This window comes from Camelus dromedarius, chromosome 1 (assembly GCF_036321535.1).
Source record: "Camelus dromedarius isolate mCamDro1 chromosome 1, mCamDro1.pat, whole genome shotgun sequence".
Taxonomy (NCBI): domain Eukaryota; kingdom Metazoa; phylum Chordata; class Mammalia; order Artiodactyla; family Camelidae; genus Camelus; species Camelus dromedarius.
In genome coordinates this window covers 111135412-111158710 of record NC_087436.1, presented here as the reverse complement: position 1 = coordinate 111158710, position 23299 = coordinate 111135412, and the positions used below count along the sequence as shown (strand labels likewise).

The 23299-nt window shown below is 33.1% G+C and overlaps 1 protein-coding gene across 7 annotated transcripts in view; it reads right to left on the bottom strand.

The window, feature by feature from the left end:
* LCORL (ligand dependent nuclear receptor corepressor like) overlaps positions 1-23299 on the bottom strand; it is a 154291-nt gene that overhangs the window by 14425 nt on the left and 116567 nt on the right. For 3 of the 7 annotated variants that reach the window (XM_031436803.2, XM_031436809.2, XM_064487797.1), the window contains 2 exons: positions 17093-17186; positions 4194-9019 (listed from right to left, as the gene is read on the bottom strand). The exons of 1 other annotated variant lie outside the window; for it this stretch is intronic. In XM_031436803.2, the coding sequence (XP_031292663.1) occupies positions 4194-9019; positions 17093-17186 (4920 nt within the window). Of the gene's footprint in view, positions 1-4193; positions 9020-11141; positions 15750-17092; positions 17187-23299 lie in introns of those variants that run through there. 3 more of the 7 variants (XM_031436814.2, XM_031436815.2, XM_031436820.2) reach the window with 3 other exon arrangements.

Below are 23299 nucleotides of genomic sequence, written 5' to 3'. Positions count from 1 at the left end.
ACACTTGGAGTCTGTAATTTCTCATAATTCACAGAATAAACTCTTGGTTTGATCTCTTTGTTCTTCTGTTACACTCACTTGGTGAACACAGTTACTATCAAATCTAAGGGCCCAGCTTTCTCCAAGCTTATATTCTGGCAGCCGAGATAAGATCACAAAGCTGTTCAATCTTGTCATCTCTTGAGACAGTATTTCAAACCTTATCCACAGAGCCCAGTACTCACCGCACCACTCTGCGTTACTCCTTGGTACCACAGACTCTACCATCCCCAACATGCTGCCCAGAAACTTGGGAGCTGATCTGCATCCCCATCTATCGTTCTCACCATTCTCACGTTTGGGAGGGAAGCGACTCTTCCAACCAATGCCCTATAATATTCAGTAATCAACTCAGGGACTTCACTCCATTTCTGCTACCGGCCACCTCACTTTTCTGTCTTCAGCCTTTCAGTTTCCACTGGCTTCTCCCCACTGGCATCTATGTATCTATTTTTTTTCTTTTTTAAAACCTGCCTTCAACTGGGCTTCTTCTCATCGCCTCCCCATCTCCTCTCCAAAAGCAACCATTTACAGTTTTCTGTGCTAGTTTTCGTCATTTCCTCTTCCTGCATTTACTCAGTCATAAGATTTCTGACTCTATAAGTCCATCAAAACTGCTCTCTCCCAAATCTCTAAAATAACCTCTTGTGCTATCCTGACTGGAACATTTCAAGGACTAACTAACCTCTTTTATCAACATTTTACACTGTTGTTTTTTCCCTTCTTAAAACACACTTCCTTTCACCACACACTCCCAGCTTTCCTCTTCCCTCCTGACCACTCTCAGCAGTCCCCTTGTACACCTCTCTTCTTTCCTTTAGGCTCTGAGACCCGAGGTTCTTCACATTTTACACTGAGCAATCTCTTCCACTCTCGTGGCTTCAGTTACTTGCTGACCCCCAAATTTTACCTCCAGCTCAGACCTCTCTCCTGAGCAACAAACCCATATTAACTAACTGCTTTCTAAAGCATCTTTTCTTGGATATCCCACTACATACCTCAAATTCGTTATGTCTAAAATGGAACGTTACTAGCACCTACCCAGATGTTCAAGCCCCAAAACTTGGATGTTATCCTTTGTTCCTCTATTTTCTAAAACAGATTAATTCTACTTCATAGATCTCTCTCAAATACACCTGTTCTTCTCCAGTAATGATACTATCATAAGGGCTCAAGACATTTTTTTCATTAACTGATGCTGACCTCACAGTTTGGGCTGTTTACCCCAGTAGCTTTATCTTTTGCCATTTTCTCAGTCACCCTCTACCCCATTCTTAATTCTTATTTTGTGCCTCAGCTATATGAACTAAATTACTCAGTGTTTCAGCTCTCTTCTGTCACCCAAATTTTCCATATGCAATTTCCTTCTGCAGAAAATACTCTCTGGACTGCTAATACTTTGACATCCTTCAAATCCCAGCTTAGATGTGACTATGTAGGAATCCTTGCCTAACCCTCTAAGCCTGCGTTCAGCTTCCCTCCTATGCGCTCCTACAGTCCACCTCCCTCTCCCATCACAGCACTCACCTCTCTCCTGGGCTTCCTCTTCCCTGTCCCCCATGAGACAGTAAGCTCCACAAGAGTACAAACCATGACTTTAACCATTCTACCCTCTTAAAACATAACATCCCACTTAAAACATAAAATACACTCTACTATTGAAAAAATAAATGACACAGGTCTTGTTTTCTCACTTAGACGGCAGAAGAACTTTTCGAACCTTCCACAGTGCCTAAGAGCATATTACAGGCATTCATTATTTGTTGAACTAAGAATAGATTAGAACTGCATTTCTTCTTCCTTTCCATGTCTGTAGTTGATATAAAGAAGTACAAATGTAATGAGTATAACTTTAAAAATCCCGTGTATTAAACTGTATCTGGACAGTTAATCTTGAAATGTATAAAAGCAAGACATTCACGGTAGAGGCAAAACTCTTCATCAATAGAAATATTCCATGATTCATTGTATACATTGCCCTAGGAATTCTCCTAGAAAAGGCCTGTTGTTAAAAGTCTCTCAAATTTCCAGTCAATAATAATTCTATGAAGAAGAAAAACACATATAAAACTAATAATGAATTTTAGTGTCATTCCCAAGAGGCAAAAAGAAGTATGAAATATCAAGAATGAGAAAAAACAACACTTTAAGAAACATGTAAAAATCAGATAAATATAACAAATATTGCTATAAATACAACTTTATAAAAATAATGTCCTTGTTGATTGAGTGAAAAAGAATGTTAAAAAATAAAGAAGGAAAGTTATCAGTGAAAGATAAATAAAATTTTAAGCAGAACAGGGACTATTACTAGCACTCTTAAAAAGGAGAAACGGTGAAAAACAACTCAATATGGCACTAAAATTTTTTTAAGTATCACCAAAGGATTTGAAATTAATTTGAAAAAGTAATAATTAGGCATCTTCCATCTTTTTTTCTAGGGTGATCGCATATTTAGTGAGATGAAGAATCGTATTAAAATAAATTTTATATTTATACCTTAGAAAGATACAATGGTTAAGAAGTTGGAAGGATAAAACACAGTTCTGTTGAAAAATGACAATGTAAACTACCTTTACTATGAAATGAGGATGTACATGTATAAAGAATTAAAAATGAAGCACTATATTTTATTCTCCATTCGTGACAGTTTTAAAAATACGTGTGAATATTTTTAGGCGAATTAAAAGTTGTTTTTTTTTAAATTACTATTAGACTTCTCTCTTTTTTGTGACATACTTTTTGTTATAATTATTTTTAGTTATCCTTAGGGCAAGAAACAAAGGGCACTGCTTTTAGATTTGCTTCATCTTTCATAATGGAGACTCTAATTTGACCACCGTTAAAATTTCAATCATTGCATGTTAGAGAGTTAACATTTTTTAATCCCTGCATGTTAGATATTACTGAAATAGGTATTTTAAAGTTATTCAGTTAAGCAATTAAATTTGGGGGGGGTCATAATAATCTTTTAGCTTATCAAATCTTGAGTTTAATTACTGCTTTTAATATTTTAATCTAAGACCTGAGAAATTTTTTTTAAGCTTTTATGTAAGTTTCTAAAGAAGGTAACAAAGATAAAGCCAACAATACCTCCCCAACCCCACAAAAGATTCCCCTAAAGTAGACAATGTAACAGTGCAACCCCATGATAAGATATCCTTAAATTTCCACTCTTTCATGTCAGGGAAGTAATCAACAGGCACTACCACACTCCTACATACTCTGAATTGTCCAGCACCCATCAATCAGCAGAGATGGAACTGGCTATGTTGGTAGCTACAGTGTTTATATCCCATTTTTGCTAGGTTCTAATGGTAACAGTCTCCCTGAGGCACCACTGTCAGGTCAGCATAACTGTATAAACCACATAACTACTTGCTAAAGTAATTTCAGTAATTTGCCTTCTGAATTTAGCATCACTTTAAAATTACCTGTATATGACCTTCTCCCTTGCCAGGCTGTGGATTATCCCTGGAAATAAATCCTCATCTTTATTTCCATGGGATCTAATTCAATGTCTGTTCAACAAGTTTGATGATTTATTGGGAAAAAATATCTTGTTCCTTGACACTCTTTAAATAAACACAATCTTAAAGTGGTCCCCAAAGGGCCTAACAACTTAATGGTGAATATGAGACTGATACCCTAGGATTATGACACGTTATAGTCTTTTATCAATTTAGCAATGAGATAGTCTTTATTTCTCTCCACGTGGTCTCAAAGTTACTAATCTATCAAGACAATAAATATATATTAGCCTGCAGTGTAGTAGTTAACTTTTAGAAGGTGACTTGGTCATATTTATTTGTCCAACTGTTTTCTGTATTTTATATTAAACCTACCTGATGCAAAAGTAGATAATGTAATGTTTACTTTAATGACATATATTTAGTAGAAATTTTCTATGTCTCTACTGAATACACTTTAATTTGCCTGTAATCCCAGAAACATTTAGATTTGGGGAAGTGCACTGGGACATTTAGCAACACCTAATTTCATGAGTTTCATACTAGGTGCCAAGGAAATAAGACTGTCCAGATATTTTGGAAATCAATTAAAACTAAATCAGCTGTTCCTTTCCTACCCATTATCTCATACTTTACACAAGGCACCTATAATGAAACTTTAAAATTAAGTACAGAAAAACTTACCTAGTTGGGATTTTGAATAATAGTTTGCCATTTGTCCACTGCTGCAAGACTGTCGTTTATGTCTTTTTGTTGACATTTCTGTGGTCTTCCATGGTGGTCTTTTCCTTTTGTTCAATTTGCTAAGAACTTCAGAATTATCAGAAGGATTCTTGTCATAGTTAACACATTTATTTAACTTACTACTGTCAAGTTGGCTAGGAAATTTATCGCTTGAAGGACTATTTGCTTTAGCATTTTCTATTTCTTTAGATTGCTTTTTAAAATAATTTTGCCTAGCAGAATGGGATCTTAAGGTAAAGCGCTTTGAGTCTTCTACATGAGTCTGATGATTACTTCCACTGTCAACAGATTCAGGAGCGTAAATGATTGTATTTAGCTTAAAAGTATTTCTGTGTTCAAGATAGTTGATCTTCCTCAAAAATATTCTACAATCTTTTAAGGTTTTTGACCTCCAATTATTTGGACACACATTTCCTAGTCTTGGCCCCTTTTCAAAATCTTTTTGACTGCAGTTTGTTCCATTCTCCTTTGCTTCTGACTTAAATTTATTCTCTAAACTAGCATGTGTTTTGAAGTCAGACATTGCCACCCTCTGCTGCAAAAAGTCATCCCTGATCTCAGGTGGCAAAATAAACTGATTATCTACTGTGGTTTTCCCTTGGAGTGGGATGTCAGCATTTGTTTTCCCCTCAGTCTTATTTAAAAATTGGTTCTGGCAGAAAAATCTTAAGTTTCTCCTCTTAGAGATCCAATCACCTGTTCCATGGCTGTGCAGCTTTCCCTCTCGCCTCCACCTTTCATGCTGCAACCTCTTAAACTCAGTTCTTTTTAATCTAGTTAGTGTTAAATTACTTTTCACATTTAAAAGTGGAGAGCTAACCATTTTATGTAGTAAATGCAACTTCCCTGATGATTTTGAAGGAGAAGATAGTGCAAATTTTTTAAAGTGCTTTCTGAAGGGGCTGGTGTTAAAATCGGAATATTTGTTCCCTAATTTAATTCCTCTGGTATTTATTACTTCCAAAGGGTTTCGAGCATTTGCTTTTCTAACTAATGAAAGAGATTGTGTCTCTGTTGTTTGCATAAACCAGGTACAGAGTTCATTCAAATCATACTTTTTCTGAAAAAGCATTTTTACAGGTGAAACTTCAAGTTCTAAAAGACAGGTTTCCAAAGGGCTTGTTATTTTGAAGTTATCATTTTCAACACGTTCTCTTTTTTTAACACAATTTTCAGCTTCATCGCCACTCACACGCACCCAAGCATTTGTTATTTGCTCAAATCTATTGTTTAATTCCTCTAATAAGGAATCGTTTGAAGTAGAAGCAGCCCACCACCTGAGCAAAGGGTTTGATGAAATTATAGGGTCCAAGGATACTTCAGAAACGGGTATTAATTTATTTTCCAAACACGTCTTTGCATTTCTTGAATTTCTAGCTCCTGGAGTACCTTTGGAAGCTATTTTAATCCTTGACTGCTTATGTTTATCTTTCTGACTTTGACTTTTCTGCAAATGGATTTTACATGATTTATGGAGCAGAGCATTTCTATAAATAAGTGAACTAGAAGATGCTAATGAATGTAAGAAATGCAGAGATGGTTTTCTATCCCTAACAGAATGTCTCAAAGGTATAGTAGCAACCATACTTTCTGATCCACTCTTAAACTCGTCAGCTTCAGTGTGCCTTGTGTTCACCTTACTGCGCTGGTGATCATGCTTTTCTTCAGGCAGATTTTTTTCTAATATATTCTCTTGTTCTAAAGGAGGTAAGCAACTGCTAATACTTACTTCCCTCTCCTGAGGTGAAATTCTATGAATAGTCACAGATATGCCAGAGATTTTCACTTTTGCAGGTCTACCGGGCTTCCTAATGATTGACAAGGGCTTCTGATTTGGTCGAATAATGTTCTTGGAAGGCTGAGGTATGACAGACTTGTTCTTGACAGGGCTGCCGTGTTCCAAGCCGGGCCCTGAGACCCCGCTGTCAGTAGTCAAGCTTGCAGCAGCACTTGTCCTCTCGCCCAAGCCCACCTCACACTCTCCGATAGTCTGGAGACCGTTACATCCTGCTGGAAAACCAGCAGCGTTATTGTTTACAGACAGCACATTGCTTATGTCCACACTTCCTTCAGAAACATGCCTTTTAGTTCTTCTTGACCTTCCATAAATGACAGTTACCGTGATACTCTTTTTATAAATACCTTCTTTTACTTCTGATACGAGAGATTCTGGACTTTTCTTTCCAGCACTGAAGGACTCATTTTGGCAAAGAGTGATGTCTGTTTGGTCAGTTTTAGGTTTTGGTGGCCTTCCAATCGGTCGCTTAATCTGTTTCACAACCTGGGGACCTATTTTTTTAGGTCTACCTGGTTTTCTTTTAAAAGATGAATTAACAGCGCTGCTTGAATATTCCTTAGGTCCCTCTTGAGGCTTATCACTCATCTTATCATCCATAAACATTGCAGAGGGTTCTGCAGCTTCCTTTGCACAATTAAATTTGCTTAGTTCTCTTTGAAGAGTAGCACTATTGTTAAGATTGGAACTATAATTTTCAAAGTTGACATTCAGTATATCCTCATTTGTTTCTTTTCTTTGGTCAATTACTTGATGGGTTGGTCGTTTTTCAGAAGAAGGAAGATCAGTATTTGATTCACAAGTACCGACTGAAGTTAAAGTGTATTTGACTCCTTCACTGCTTTTAACCTCAGATAAAAACATGAGTTTGATAGGACTAGAATAGCTGGAAAAAGAAGATCTTTCAATGGCTTTATATTTTGTTGGTACATTTTCAACACTGGACATCAAGCTACCCATATCTAAAAGGGGTGACTTTTTCTGGCTATCAGGTCTTTTGTTATTCAAATCAAGTGTTGGTGTATGATTGCTTTTAATACTGGTGGATGTTACCACAGATTTCGATAAACTCTGCTCTTTGCATGCCATTCTACTTACAGCAAGAGTCATATTTCTAGCAGTATTTTGATCTTTACCATCAATTTCTATCAATTTCTTGGATGCTTTGTATCCTTCTGATAACGACTGACTATTCCAAGACTTTTGGGCCATATTTATTGTATCTTCCAAACGTTCCACAACAACCTGTAAATTAGAATTCATTGCAATTTTATTTAGATCTATATCATGTGAGTTTTCAATCTGAATGTTTTTCACTGGATCTTTTTTTTTTGTGGATTCAGAAACTTTTTTGGCCTTAGGGGATTTTTTGAAAACATAATTATTTGTTACATATATAGAATACCACCCCGGAGGCACAATATTTCGTTTAGTTCTGTTCAGAAGTCCAGGAACATCACTTTTCAAAGGAGTTTGAGTATTCTGTAATTTTGGCTTCTCCTTATAATTTTGCAAAAATGTTTTTCCAGCCACAGATTTCTCCTGTGATCTTCTTATGCTCATTTTCTCAGGGGAAGTTGTTTTAAAGCTTTCTGAAAATGCATCAAAAGTCAAGTTAGTTTCTAAATTATGAAGAGGTAGTTGCAATGACTGTAATGCATAATCTGGTGAATATGATGTTTCTGCATGATTATTACCTTGAACGCTTTTAGAATTTTGTAAAGGCGGCCCTTGGCAATGATAGAATTCTTCTTTGTCCGGTGAAAATGGATCATCGTTGCGCGTAAGTTTCCTTGAATTTTTTTCAGTGTATTTTTTCCTTATAAAATTTTCATCAAGACTAGCAAGTTCTCTTTTTATCTGTAAAGACTGCCTTCTAAATATAGGTGAGTCAGGAGAGTTGTGCATTGCAAATAAGGTTTCTTGACGCTTTCGAAATCTTGTCTGAATAATTTTATTTTCTACCTTTTTATCATGTTGACTCAGTAATTCCATAAAACTGTAATCACTGGCTTTTGCATTATGCAACAGAGAGGCTATTAAATCTCTCAATTTTAAATCATTATCTGTATTACCATCACTGCTAGAGAATTTTATAAAGTTTGTCATATCTATAGTTTCTATTGATTTTAATTTTTCATTAATACGATCCATTAAATCTTGAAAAATTACAGTAGTTTCACCTTTTTCATGATTTGTAGTACAATTATTGCTGTCTTCTAAGAGCAAAGAATCAGAGTTACTGGATTTTTTAGTTTTACACATTTTACTTTCATGATCACCTTTGTCACTGTTTATTTCTGCTGGTGTGAGAGATGGAGGCTGGTTAATGTTTGTTTCAAGTTTGTTATTTTCTAAGGCTGAAAACTCTGAGATGACATCTTTCAATTTTTCAAATCCTTCCGTCTGTACAGGTGATAATGGCGGGGGTGAGGGACTTCGAGATCTACAAACATCCTTAAGACTTACTGAAACATCACGTACTTCCCTTGACGAAACAGGAGTATGAAAGGCTGATTTTGTGGAATGAATGTTTGGTAACAGTCCAGCACAGCACCTGTGAGAATTATAACTGTTTCCAACTCCTCTATTCGCTACTGTCTTAATGTGTTCAACAGTTACAGTTTGGCAAGATAAACAATGCGAATCTTTAATACAGACTGGCAGAGGCACAAAACCAGGGCTTTGTTTTTCATTTTGTAAACACCCTCTTTCTGCCAGCCTATATTCACAACTACAGAATAGACCATCTACATCATCTTCAATTAGGGGCTTTTGAGATTCTGAAGACACAGTATATGATGTATTACAACAGCAAAGAGAAGCAGCATTCTGCTCTTGGACTAGAAATTTCAACATAGCCAAAACTTGTTGCTGGTGATGTATGCACAAAGATTCCAAAACTTTGCTTAATGCTGATTTTCCTTTTTCCATTTTAGTAGCTTCCTCTGATTTTGCATCAACAGTTGAACTAAAAATAAAAATCAAACAAAAAATGAATTACAGTAAAAATACCAGTATCACAAGGAGTTATAATTTTAAAAGAGTTTGAACAAAAGATATTTTAGTATTGCTGGACTCCTCTAACTCCTGTAAAGAGCTGCAATAGTGACATCTTGATTATTGTTTAGCAAAAATATAATGAAGCACTGATGATAATTAATTTCCTATGACTAAGTATAAGAATCAAATCAAAGCCCTATTTTTGTAATATAAAAGTTGCTGCTGCTGACAGATATATTTACAGACTGCTAATGTTTAGTGCTTTGGATATATTAAGAATATTTAATGGAAAGTACTTCAGAAGGAGTTAAGATTTTTGTAAAGTAGACATTTTATAAGTTATTTTGATAGTTATTAGTCCATATTAGTACAAATAAGAAAAATAAGGTGTAGGAAAAAATCTATCTTTATTTAAAATAGGTATTATTTTCAAGGTAGTGAAAATAAAATTATTAATAAAAGAGTTTTGCATAGTCACAAGGAAAATTGAGGGATTTATATTTCACATAAATAACAGAATATATTTTCTAAGATTAAGCTGCAGGCCTTTTAACCTAATAAGAAAAAAAAAAAACAAAACTAAGCTATTTAAAAATGAAATCTATTTTAATTGATTTCTAAATACTAAAGTAATTACATCAAAACTATAGGCATTACTTACCTAATTATTTAATTTCAAATGCTGGAAAATGTCCCACTGTAGAAACTAAATACATCTAACATTAACTAAAACCCAGGATTACTTAGCAACAAATGTAGAAGTCTACAAAAAATTTTTTTAATCCAATACCAGCAGCAAGAAGAATAAAATATGTTGAAAGAATTCTGTTTCAGAAAAGTATCTATTTAAATTAAACATATCACCAAACTCTGTACATGAAAATAGTCTCCCATTCGTGATTTCTTGTATTTGTTGTTAGTTCCTGGTTTGTAGAAATTTTATTTAGGGCTGTAATTGAAATATGATGATTATAAATTGCTACAGAAGACTGTATTTTGTTTAAAAGGATACTATGTTCTCATACATTAATAATTAAAGGATTTCTCTTTTAAAATGAAAAGTGAAATTAGATTTTTATTTTGCTCTCTAAAACTGGCTTAGTCTGTTTCACAGATAAGTATGGAATATTTTATCCACATTTTATAAAAATTATGCCATTTGAGTAGCAAAAACACTAGGGCAAATTCTGCAAATTAGATCAATATTTTTCTAGAAAAAAGATACTTTTACTAGAGTCAACCAATGCTTTACTACTACAGCTAACGTGATTTGACATAAAGTAGCTTTCAAAAAAAATGAGAAGAAATACAAAATTACAATAAAACTTTAAAAATCTACTGCCACCTCTAGACAGATGAAGACAGGACATGACCTTAGTATCCCTTCCTTTCTGAAAATAATTTTTTGGTAAATTTTATCATGATTGGGAGTGTAAAATGATGGAACGGACTCCCAAGATTCACTATTAGATAATTCAAAATACATATGTAGAGACAAAGGCAGGAGGAAATGTTAGCTATCAAATAAGAAGATGTAAGTGGTATTTTACTTTTTTCTAGTAAATTAAAAATTGTTAATTTTCACATAAACAAAAGAAAACCAAAAAAGGTTCTGAGACACTTTCAGTTATGTTATGTACGTTATGGTCTATTAAGCATATCTGTGAGAAAATAATTGAGAGATTTACATGTTTCTCAGAAAAATACATTGCACTATACTTTAAAGATTAATATGCTTTCCTAACAGTTCTTGAAATACTCAAATGCTTTTTTCTGCTAGTCAAGTATATAGTAGAAATAATAAAAACTAATGACTAGTGTTAACTATTCTGAAAACCACTGTAAGAGTTTTATATCTCTTTTGACATTCCAAAGAAGCCTATACTTCTTAGAGTTTCTTACTCAGTTTATTATTTTTAATAATGGAATTTCAAAAATACCACAGTGGCCAGTAATTTCTAATACCATATGAAGAGTAGCTTTAAAAAGTTACTAATTAGATGTTCATGTATTAAGATTTATATATATATATATATATATATATATATATATATATATATATATATATATATATATATATATATCAGACATTAGATAACTAAGTTCTCAAATTATAAAACTTCACAATATGCTTATCTGGCTTCAATTTTTTTCTTTTCCATATATTTGCATATTAGAAATGCAAAGAAAAACCTAATATATGAGTAAATAATAGTTGAATACATACAAGCCTCCAATCTAGAATTTATTTTCAACTGATTATAATAAAGTTTCTAAAATTGTATGTTTCACAGTTCCCCTGTTTTTAAATGCTAAAAAATGTTTTAACCTTCTAACCTTTTCCTGTTTGATTTGTAAACAAAAACATCCTGCCTATTTTTGTATTTTACTATCCATTTAGCCCATTCCAAGTTTTGTTGTTGAAATAGCTCTCATTGGAGAAAGTCAATTCTAACATTAATATTAATAAAACTGCTTCCTAGAGTGAATCAAAGAAGCCAGTGTAGTCGCTTTTTTCTTTGCTTTTTCTTTTTTTTCTTTTACTGAATGAGTAAATCAATCACACACCAACAGTGTTGTAAATTTAAGTGCAAAAGCATTGAAGTGCTTTACTACAAATTACAACCTAGAAACACGTTAACTGAACAATTAAAATTCATACAATCAGATTTAGATATATAACAACACAAAATAGAAACAGAATTACAGTACATTTACAACACAAGACAGATACATGAATTCATTAGAAAATATTGTAATAAATAATTCATGAATTATAGTGCAATTGATTTATGCATAAATATAACTAATTGCCTAACAATCAGTTTATATTAACAAAATCTGTCAAAATCAAGGCAGCCACAGAGTTTTACTAAATTACTGCGACAATGGAAATACTGCAATTAAAAAACAAATACAAGTATTTGTACTGTAAACAACTAAAAAAATCAGTCTCACTAAAGTTAGTATACAATTTAATATAAAATTGTCATTAGCTACCAGAAATGGTTTAAACAACTTTACTGAGCAGTAGTTTTCTAAAAACAGAGGCACTGTTTTTTCTTTTCCTTCTTTTTTTTTTAAATATAAAATACTTGAGGAACATTCAAATAAGTAGAAAGCACATAAGGGTTGCTTTCATCTTCATTAAAAGTCTGCTGAAACTGGATTTTTCAGAAAATTGTCAATTAATACGTAGTAACTGGTAACTAAATTTATAAAGTACTTTGAAAGTTTAACATAAAGAACATCTTAATAGAATCACTGGGGAGAAGGGGAACCCATAAATTTCCCTGCCTTTCCTAGTTTGTATAATCAAAAGTTAACTCAATAATTAGAAACATTTTGTTTCTTTTAAAAGTTATGGGTTGATCATTACCTATAAACTATCAAAAAATATTTAATTTACTATTTCTGACCAAAAATAAATAATACAAGTACTAAAAGGCTGCAAATTAACTATAATATTACCTATAAAACTACTGATCACTGTGAAGTCAATAGCAAAATGATCCCTGATTTTATGAATCCTGTAAAGTTTTTGGTCAGGTCATCTTCTAAATGATATAAAAGTGTTCTGTAAGTATCCCTTTACTATAAACTTCTCAATCAATTTATTAATGTAAATATAGTGTGAGGAATAAAAAAGCTCAATACAATATAAATATTATGTAATGCATTCAAGCCCCCAAATTTTTCCAAGTAAAATTCTGTATAAAGAGGTCAATAAAATTGTGTTGAAATGTTTATCTTTAACTTTGTTTTTCAATGGGGTGGGGGGAAGAGGAAATATATTAAATAATCCAAGTTCTGGCCCTCACAAAATATGGCTTAATTCTTTAAAAAGAAAGATGACCCTGACATCTGCTGTTTTGCAATCTATTATGTATACTTTCTTGGGGACAAAAACAAAAGAGCAAGAGGATTCATACCCTAGTATGCAGGTAACATTAATAGCTGAAGAGGGTTCAGTATAGATCAGAGAGACCAAATAACTACTTGCTTGTGTAGTTTCCCACTCTTCAGTTTCTTTAAACATATGTAAGCAGTTTTTAAATGTGATAAGCTGAAAATCTCTTTAGTATTACAGGTATATGTGATTATTAGATACACACAAACACAAGTGTAAAAACACATGTATTTGACAAGGTGCACTTATTTTTTTAAATTCAGCTTTAAGTATTCCTTTCGGACTTAGGAAAACTGGCTTAGAAAAAGTGATCAGAACCTGAATTTTAACAGAGAAAAGGGGCACTCGGAGAATTTTGAATTTCTGAAGCAAACCCCCATTCTTTATATGGAGGCACACGCTTTATAACATTTTACCACTAAAACTGCATACTCCATAAATCCAACATGGATACTCTGAACCACATTTTAAAACTGCTATATAAAATTACTGGTCTCTTTTATGAGTCTAGTAAAAGTTAAAATGCACTGCCCAGCTTCTAACTACCCAATTAGTAGAGAGTTTACATTACCAAAAGTTCAAAACAGCTTCAGTGTTAAATATCTGTAAATCTATTCAAGACCCTGAACAAACTGCAAATTTGGTTATTAGCAAAATGATAATGTATCACCCATCAAAATGAAATCTGTAATTCATTTTGATAAACTGAAAATGTTTTGAAATGTCACAGCAGCAAATATATTAAAGTTACACTGAGGTTTTTCAATAGTAGGAGTGTGTCACAATCCTTAAAATTTAAAGTAGTCATAACATCAACTAACCAGCACATTTAAACCAAAATTATCATTCTCAAGCTTTTTCTGTGCACATTATAAACATGCTCTAAGTTGCATTCCAACTTTCTTTTCTAACCTTACACATTAGCTTATTTTTCAAATGAAAAACAAAATTAAATTATTTTAATAATTAAATTTAAATTACTTTTTGTTCTTAGTATTCCATCTTATATTAAAGGATTCTATAGCTGCTGGGGTTAACTATGTGTAAGTATTTTTTTTTAAAGTATATACCTTATAAACCCCAACTTCCTGCTAAATCAACTATTAAATGATAAATATTAAATTTCATTATACATATCATTTAAGGTTTTCTTTTCTATTCCTGGTGGATGCACTTGAGTGCATTTCATATTTCATAGAATGCACTGTAGTGTACTAATACTGTATATATTAATTTTTATTAGTGTGGAGATAACTATTTTAAATTTTGACCGGTTGTTTGATATACTTACAATAACTGTAAGTATGTTATGCAAGAATGCTTACAAGCTATTAATATCATATTTCCATTATAAGATGGTTTCAACTGAATGGCTGGAGTGGTCTTTCACTAATAAAAATGTTTCACTTGACAATTACTTGTTTTCCCACAACGCTTTATGCTATTGACTACTAAAGAAAACCTGAATCCTTTTCACCTATTTATACAAGGATTAAATACAAACTATCAGAATTAAGTAAGCAACTATATAATTCTGTCCACAGTGAAAACCCTGAATAAAACTTTTTTCAAAAGGCATGTAAGTGGTTTTTGAACTGTAAAATTTCATGTCTCCTGTCAGAGTGAGCATCTGTAATTCCCACATGTGTGTATACAGACACACAAATACACACCTGTGCACATACACACACACGCAAACACACATACACACACGCACGCACATACACACACACAAACATTTTCCTAACAAGTAATCTACACAGGCTTGCTGCTGTTTTTGCAGCTGCCAGTCCCTGAATCTGTCATATTATATAACCCAGTGTCTGGTAATCGGAGTTTCTTCTTCGGAGGAGTCTTCAGTGTTCCAGATCTTTCTTTTACCTTGTATTCTAAAGTGCTGTGAGGTACCCCATAAATTCCTTGTGCTTTGGAAACACTCATTTTTCCACTCATTACCATTGCAATAGCCTCTTCCATTATTTCATGATCATACTGCCGGTAACGGCCACGTTTTTTCCTGGGCTGCTTATTATCTTTTCGATCCAATCCATCTTCAGTATTTTCAGAGGTTCCATCAACTGTTCCATTTTTAGAATTAAGACACAAAGGAGAGAGGTCCCCATGTAGAAAATAAGAGTCAACACTTGAGTGAGTTACGGGCCCAGAACATTCTATTTTGCTCTGTTTAGGGAGTATATTTTTCAGTTTTTGGAGAGCTGATCCTTCAAGGACTGGAGAGGTTTTGGAAACTTGATACATAACATCCATCAGACCAGGACCATCAGGTTGTGGTTTTGAAACAGAACTTACTCGCAGCTGAGGAATTTTTAACTGTACAGTAGGATGTGAAGTTTCGTATTGTAGGCTTTCATTTTTTTCTTTAAATTGAGTAACCATTTTCTGTAGAGTTAACTGATGGAGGTAACTGGAAGCTGTTGGGAATTTTAATTCTGAGGTTTCAAGTAGATTGAGTTTACTTTTTTCTGTGCGCTCTGCTTGAGCTCTTGCCCACAAGGCTACTTTTTGCAGCACTGCACAAGTTTCTTTACTGTCTTTATATGAGTAACTATCATTGAAATCTCGAGTTTTGTTTTTAAAAGATGCAGGCTTCCCTGCTGGTAAGGCTTCTAAGTGGAGAAGTAAAGTTTTTTGAGGTATGCCATAAAGTATGCCTGCTTTATTTATGTCCAGTGCTCCAGACTGAATGTCTTTCAAAGCTTTTGAGAGCAAACCATCTGCAAACTCAGCACTTCTTTCCACATAGTCCTCTCTGTTTCTGTGTAGTCTCCTGGATGGATGGAATGAAACGATGGTAAACTGATGCATGAGAGACTCTCACACAGCTATGGAAGGGGAGGGTCCACTCCTTTATTATACTCCTTGCTTAGGTAACATCACTGCTTATGACTCTTTTAAGTCTGTGAGATGTAGTAGTTACTCCTTATCAAAGCAAACGCTACAGTCCTGGTAGGACAGTGTGTCAATCATACAGTGGCCTCAACGGGCAGACCTTCCAAGAACATAAAATCCTAACTCAGTATTTGTAAAAAATATTCTCATGATGTTGCTATTCCTCTGACAGATGCTTGCAGAGCAACACTTTTAATTTTTTTACAATTAGAGTTCCATTATAAAAAATACCCAAATCCTAAAGGAGTTTTTGTTAGTAGAAACGTGACGTTACCGCTAAACAAGTAATAAAAGAGTCAACCCCTTTAAAGGAAATCTGCAGCAGCAAGAATATTTCCAAACACAAACATCCCATATTTCCACAAGACTAATTTTTTTCTAGATAAAAACTTAAAATTTGAAATAAGTAGATAAGTTATATTTGGGTAAAATAATTTTAGATACTATACATGTTATTTCTACTTTAAATGTTATCACTATAATTTTCAAAGTTTCTCAAATAGAAAGCTCATTATACCCTGTGACTCAAAAAAGCTATTACAGCCTTAGTTGAAACAAATTTCACTCTACATCCAAGATTTAAACATGACAAAAAAGCTTCCTATGCAGTTTGCTATTGGGAAGATGCAAAAGCTACAAAAAAAAAATTCCAAAAGTCCAACAGAAAAGCATTTCACTATTATTTATTTATTTATTTATTTATTTATGTAATTTAACAACAGCTTTAAAGCATGAAAGGACTTTTTGTGGCGATTTCTAGATATATTAAATTGTCTGCCACCACACCTAAAACACAATAAAAAAAAATCTAAACACTGTTAAGTTAGTTATAAGAATTAGTAAGTACAGTATTTTTAAAATTGGTTGATTGTTTAAAAAACTAAATAGTGAAATTACATATTTTCCTTAAAATTGCCTCCTAAATATTAAATTTAAAATTCTCTCACTTGTCCTGCTTCTTAGTTTGTATTCTATGATTAAGTTGGTAGTTCATTTTAGTAACATGAACTAAAGTTTGGTGATTGTTCTGATAACTTTTCTTTAACAGAAAGAATAAAAAAGAAAGAGAAAAGACAAATGAAAGGTATGAGAGACACACACTTATGAGTGACGAAAATTCTGGAAGAAAACTACATATGTCAATCTACTCAAAGTAGTATTAAGAGTTCTCTGCATAATTTTATATTAATATTAACTTATTATTTCCTAGATATTGCTTACCCAGCCATTGAATTTTCAGAAGAAGGATCACATATGGATGACTCTTCAGATTTTATGCTGGTTTTCTTTGTAGAGAGATCTAACACTCCATCCCCTATAATTTTTGCAAGAGAAAAAACTTTATATTTGTGACAAATAGGTAATCCTTACATTTTAACATTTCATATTTTGATGATCTCCTAATTCATGACCTAAAAATTAACACTTGCATTTGACATGTGGTCATTACCAACTCATCTTATGGTTTTAGCAACAGGACATGACTGGGAAGGCACTACATAGGAAAAAAGAAACAGAGAAAGATCTGGCATTGCCAAGTGATATGAAGAAACAAAGAGACTATGATATAAAATCTGTTTAAAATTCAGCCTTGGTCACCTTTCCCACTGCTCTACAGTGAGCCATTTGACTGCTCATTCAATAGAAACAGGACTGTTTTCTGTTCAAGGCTGCCCAGATAATGCTTTGGGAAAGTAGGAATAATGTATGTCATACAAAACAGCGCATAGAAAATATGATGATGAATAAGAGAACAATAATTAGCATTTACCAAGACTAGCAATATGTGGGACATATACTTAAGGTAATCCTTGACTCTATGTTCAACCAATGCATTTTTTGGAACTCACAGTATAACATCTTACTGTTTTTAGTAACTGAAATACACAACAGTTGAATCATTGCCTATGTAATATATTGTGGTTACATCTGTGATTGGATGAAGACAAAATAAGACATTTTAAGAAAAACAACCTGTTTGAAAACAACTGCCTATATATTTGTTGCTAAAATGAAGTTGTTTTTATTACTATTATAATACTGAATTTACATAAATAAAACTTAAATGACTCATATATTGTTAATCCAATAAACTTCAAAAAGAATAAAAATATGAATTTAAAACACAGCAACAAATAATGCTGTGAGTATGTCTTTACTGATAGCTAAAAACTGAAAATTAAAGCTAAAGGAAAGAAATTATAAGAAAATTCATATTGAAAAAATTACTCAAAATTTCAGCTGGGTTTAAAAATAATTCAACCATGTGCAAAGCACTGTTTTAGGAATCTGGAGAGCAGCAGTAAAAATGGCATACAAAGTACCTAGTCTCACAGTGCTTAGGATCTAGGCAAACAATTCATACACTACCTCCACCATCACCACCAACCATATTTCAGGTTGATGGTAAGTGCTACTTAGGAAAAACAAAGCAGAGTAATGAGGGTAGGGCTAAGGCGGTTGCCATTTTATCAAGCGTTAAAAGTATAAGGCTTCTTTGACTTGAATAGAGTCCTGAAGAAAGCGAGGGTACCAACCAAGCTGGTTATCTGGGAGAAAGCTTCTAGAAGGATCAGTCTGTGATATGGAATCATATCTGGAGTGTTTAAGGAACAGCAAAGAGGCCAGGGTGACAGGAGTGCAGTAAGCCAGGCTGAGTGAGATGAGATCAGAAATGTTACAGGAAGCAGATCGCATAGGGCCTTATGGGCCATGGCAAGAAATTTGACTTTTATTTAGAAAGAGACAAGAAACCACTGGAAGACACTAAGCATAAGACAGGCACAAGTTTAATTTATGTTTTTAAAGGATCAATCTGCTGTGGGGAGAATGGACTGCAAAGAGCAAAGGGTGGAAAAGGGAAACCTGTTGGGGAAGTGCTAGGCTATTTTTCAGCTATGGGCTTTCGCACTTTCAATTAGCTACCTCTGCCTAGAAGACTCCTAATCCTTCCCTTTTATTCCCACACTGATACTAATTCTCACCAAATCTTACTCATCATTCAGTCATTCAGGACACAAACTGAACTTGGTTCTAAGTATTCTAGGTTCCTATACCTGCAACACTTACCTACGTTATTTAGCATTTAGCAGGCTATATTCTAGTTGTGTGTATACTCCCTAGGGCTAGCCACCAGACGATAAGCTACACGAAGGCAGAGACCATGTCTATTTTATTTATTGATGTACCCCACTGCCTACAACAGTGCCTGGCACACAATAAATGTTCAAGAATATTTGATAATTAGAATTTCAAAGAATTAGAAGAAATTCAGTTACTGCTAGAAGTTAGAATGCCTGGATTAAAAGGGTAAAATGGGAGACTGGATAGATAAAGTATACGGTACATTGTTTTGTGTGTATATATTATCAAAGTACTAATAATTAACTTGATGAATAAAAACTAAGTACTTACTATGCTAAAAATGCAGCAGAGCAATATAAAATAAATAAAACACAAAGAAAGAGAGACTGAAATTCTTTTACCATTCATCTATTGGTAGATACTTAGGTTGTTTTAGTTGTTCACTATTACAAACAATGCTGAAACGAAAATTCTTCTAAATGTTTTCTTTTGCTTCATGTATAAAAGTTTTTCAAAGATACACACCTAGGAGTTTAAGTGCTGGACAGTAGGGTATACATTTTAAACTTTTTAGGTATTACCAAAATTTTTTCCATACCCTTGACAACACTTGGTGTTGCTGAGATTTTTAATTTTTGCTAACCTGATGAGTAAGAGTAAGTTGCAGGGGTAAATCAGCGTGCAAGCGTGCATTTAGTATGCGTTTATGTGAATCCCTAAAGCACACAAAATTATTTTGCATATAGATGTATAAATAGGTATTATCAGTGGTTGCTGCCAAGGATAAACAAAGGATGTGATAATTCCTTTAGAGAAAACATACCAGAAGCAAATATGATCAAATACATTTAGTAGTCCTGGGTGATGGGAACATGATTATTACACTGCATTTTCCTAATAAACACAATTGTTTCCATTTACTGGTTGTTGACTGAGCATTAACAACACAATTTAATTGTTTCTGATTAAACACTAATGTAAAAGATAAAGAATTAAAGAGAGGCCAGTGTAATCTTTCAACAGGGCAGATAATTGTGCACATGACACTATCAGAGATAACTCTTAAAATGGACTGATGTTTGAAAAACTGAAACCATGACCAAATTAAGCAATTTCTTGAGTATCAACATTTTATTGGGTTAAAAAAATTTTTTTTGAGAATTTGCATACCAAAACGAAGATTTGAATTTCCATTATCAATTGTTCTCAGTTCTTTATTTTCCTGCAAATTCCTGATAAAGAATCTATTCAAAGCAGACAAATGCACCCCTCATAATACAGAATTGTTTTTCACTCATCCAAGGACACTATTCTTTCTCATCTCTTATCTGGCCTCTGTCCATTTTTCAAGGTATGTTTTGTGCTATCTTGGCCTGGCTAACTTACATACGTCCTTTGGGATCAGCCCCTCAAAGAAGGTTTTCCTAATTTCCCCCCAGCCTTCTTCATACTTCTACAGCACCCTCTTCTTCTATACTGTATTTATGACATGTTATAATTTGCCTAGCTTATTAGGCAATCCAATAGTATTGTGGGAATTAGTAACTATGTTTAGAATCTATACAGATTAGAATCTTTACAATTTATATTTAATTAAGTATACTTACTTGGCTGATTCTCTCACAAGACTCACTTATAAAAACAAGGGCATGAGAGGAATAGTATCTCAAAAAAAGACCCATTCACTGACTCATCAATGACTTGCTCAATTCTGTCACACCAATGTCAGCATACAGCACTGCACACAGCAGATCCTGACTTGATAAAACAGTCATGAAATCAATGGACTTTGTTCAGCCAGCCCGAAAATGGCAGCATAGTCAAAAAGTTGCTTTCCATATGAGAGAAGTTAGCTTTACACAGAGAAATTCCACTTAAGTTAAAGAGGCTAAGAACAATTTTTAATCACCAATTTCTATATTTGTTAGATTCTAATAATCATACAGATTTTTCTTCAGAAATATCAAGACTGATGATCACTAACGACTTAATTAAATATGAATACTAAGTATATTAAAGATATATTTATTATTCTCACAATATTATTGATCTCCAGGTGCCATACAAGACAAATTCATCAAGCTCAGCCCATACTGAGCTAAAAGATTTTTTAAAAACATATTACTCATCATCAATACTAAAGATGTAAATATTGGTAAGATTCAGTACATGAAGGCAAATGAATTTTAATAAGGAGAAAATCACATACATTTTATGTTTTTTGGACAAGGGGAAAAATATAACAAATTAAATTTCATAAATTACTAATCAATAGCAATAAAAGTTTCATCAAAATCACTGCAACTTAATATTTAATACTCTTTGATGCAAACCTACATTAACAGTTTTAATAAATACCTTAATGCTATTTCTACTTTATGTCTCTGACCACTTCTTATCTAACTCCTTAAATGGGTCTTCTTGCCTTCCTTTTAGCCCCTCAATGTACTGTTCTAGTCAGCCTTCGGCTCTTCCTGGTTTTCTCCTACTGTACTCTCAAGGAGATTCCCATGATTTCAAAGTAATCATTTATAGTCAACTGATTTCCAGAAAATAGAACTTACATAAAATCTAAATATATAAAACTATACTTTTCTATAGTGTACACAAAGTATGCAAAACACTACTCCAAGAGCATTGCATGTCTTGACCCATTCAGTGCTCACACAACCCAGTATATATAAATAGGCTTTATTAATTTGCAAATTTTAATGACAAAACTGAGAGTGAAAGAGAGGTTAGTTATCTTGCCCAAGGTCACACAGCTGTAAGTAGTGAAAACACTATTCAAACTCAGTCAGTCATATTCCAGAGTATGCATTCAACTACAATTCTAATCTGTGTAATTTTTTAAAAAGACAAGTTACAATGTTGATAATGGTATAATAAACTTAGCACCTTTAAACATTACCACTTCAGAAATGGAACACTTTTGGAAATAATCTAGCAATATGCTATCAAAAATCTTTAAAATGTTCACATTCTTCAAGGCATCTATCTTAAGAAACTAGTATTTAACATGAACATGGTTTTACGCACAAAAATATGCCAAAGATTTCCATATTACTGATAAGTAGAAATACATTTTTAAACACTCTAAATACTTAAAAAACCCAAAATACCAAATATAGAATAATATCTGGAAATAAATATAACAAATGGAACATAACCTTTAATAAGGATGTGAGTAATTAAAATATGTGTGTGGGCACCAACTCACACACATGTATGTATATATAATGTATATATAATATAAATATACACACACATAATATATATAATCTTGCTCTCTAATTTTCTGTTTTCCCCATGTTTGCCATAATGAGCATATATTAATGGAAAACCCCCACAAACTTACTAACAAAATAATACCAAAGTGTAAAAGCAACCCCTTGGGTTTATCAAAATTTTATTTTAAAATTGTTTTTGTTACTTGTTTAACCGCTGAGTTAGTTTCAGAGTCATGGAGGAAACAATCAATGTAATATTAGAGTAGCACATCAATTAACATTGGTTTTTCTTTCCCTCATCTGCCTTCCTCTGCATGTCAAACATCTTTTTAAAAGGGAAGGGCTATTGCCTTCCTGACGTGTTTTATTTAGTGCATACATAGGTGAAATCCTATAGAATTCATCCATCTAATACTTATTAATACTGATAAGGGGCAAAATAAATCAGAGTAAAGTGCTTATAGTAAATTTAGGATGTGGAAATTGAACTAGGAAATTGAACTAGGAAAATATTACTGGTAAAATTAAACAAGGTTTCAGCACTTCCACCACAAGCCATTTTAGAATTTCATTGTAAAAAAAAAAAGAATTTCACTGTAGTTCTTTCTTTCTTCAGTTATTCCTTTAAGTACTGAACTAAAGCAAAGTTTCAAGAGGTTTCAAGTCAATACCTTGAAAAATATTTTAAAAAACACATTCTCTTTTTTATCTTATGTATTGAACTACTTTATTCTGTAAGTTTAAGTTTTAACCAAACATTTAAAATGTGGAATGTATATTTATTACAACTATATATTGGAAAACTTTAGATTTGCTAGCCTTTGTCATGCTCATCCAAAAATGATTTATATGAACTTTAAAATTTTTTTTACTGAAATATGACATTCATAACAAGAATGAACATAAGTACACAATTTAATGAATTTTCATAAACTGAACATGCTTATGTAAATAGCACCTAGGTCACCACCATCAACCCAGAAGCTCCCCCATCATACCTCGGGGTCACTAACTTACCCCCACATCCACTATCTTGACTTCTAACAGCTTTATGAAAGCTCTTTTATGCAACAATTTCACTTCTAGGAAATTGTCTTCAAGTAAAAATTAAGAT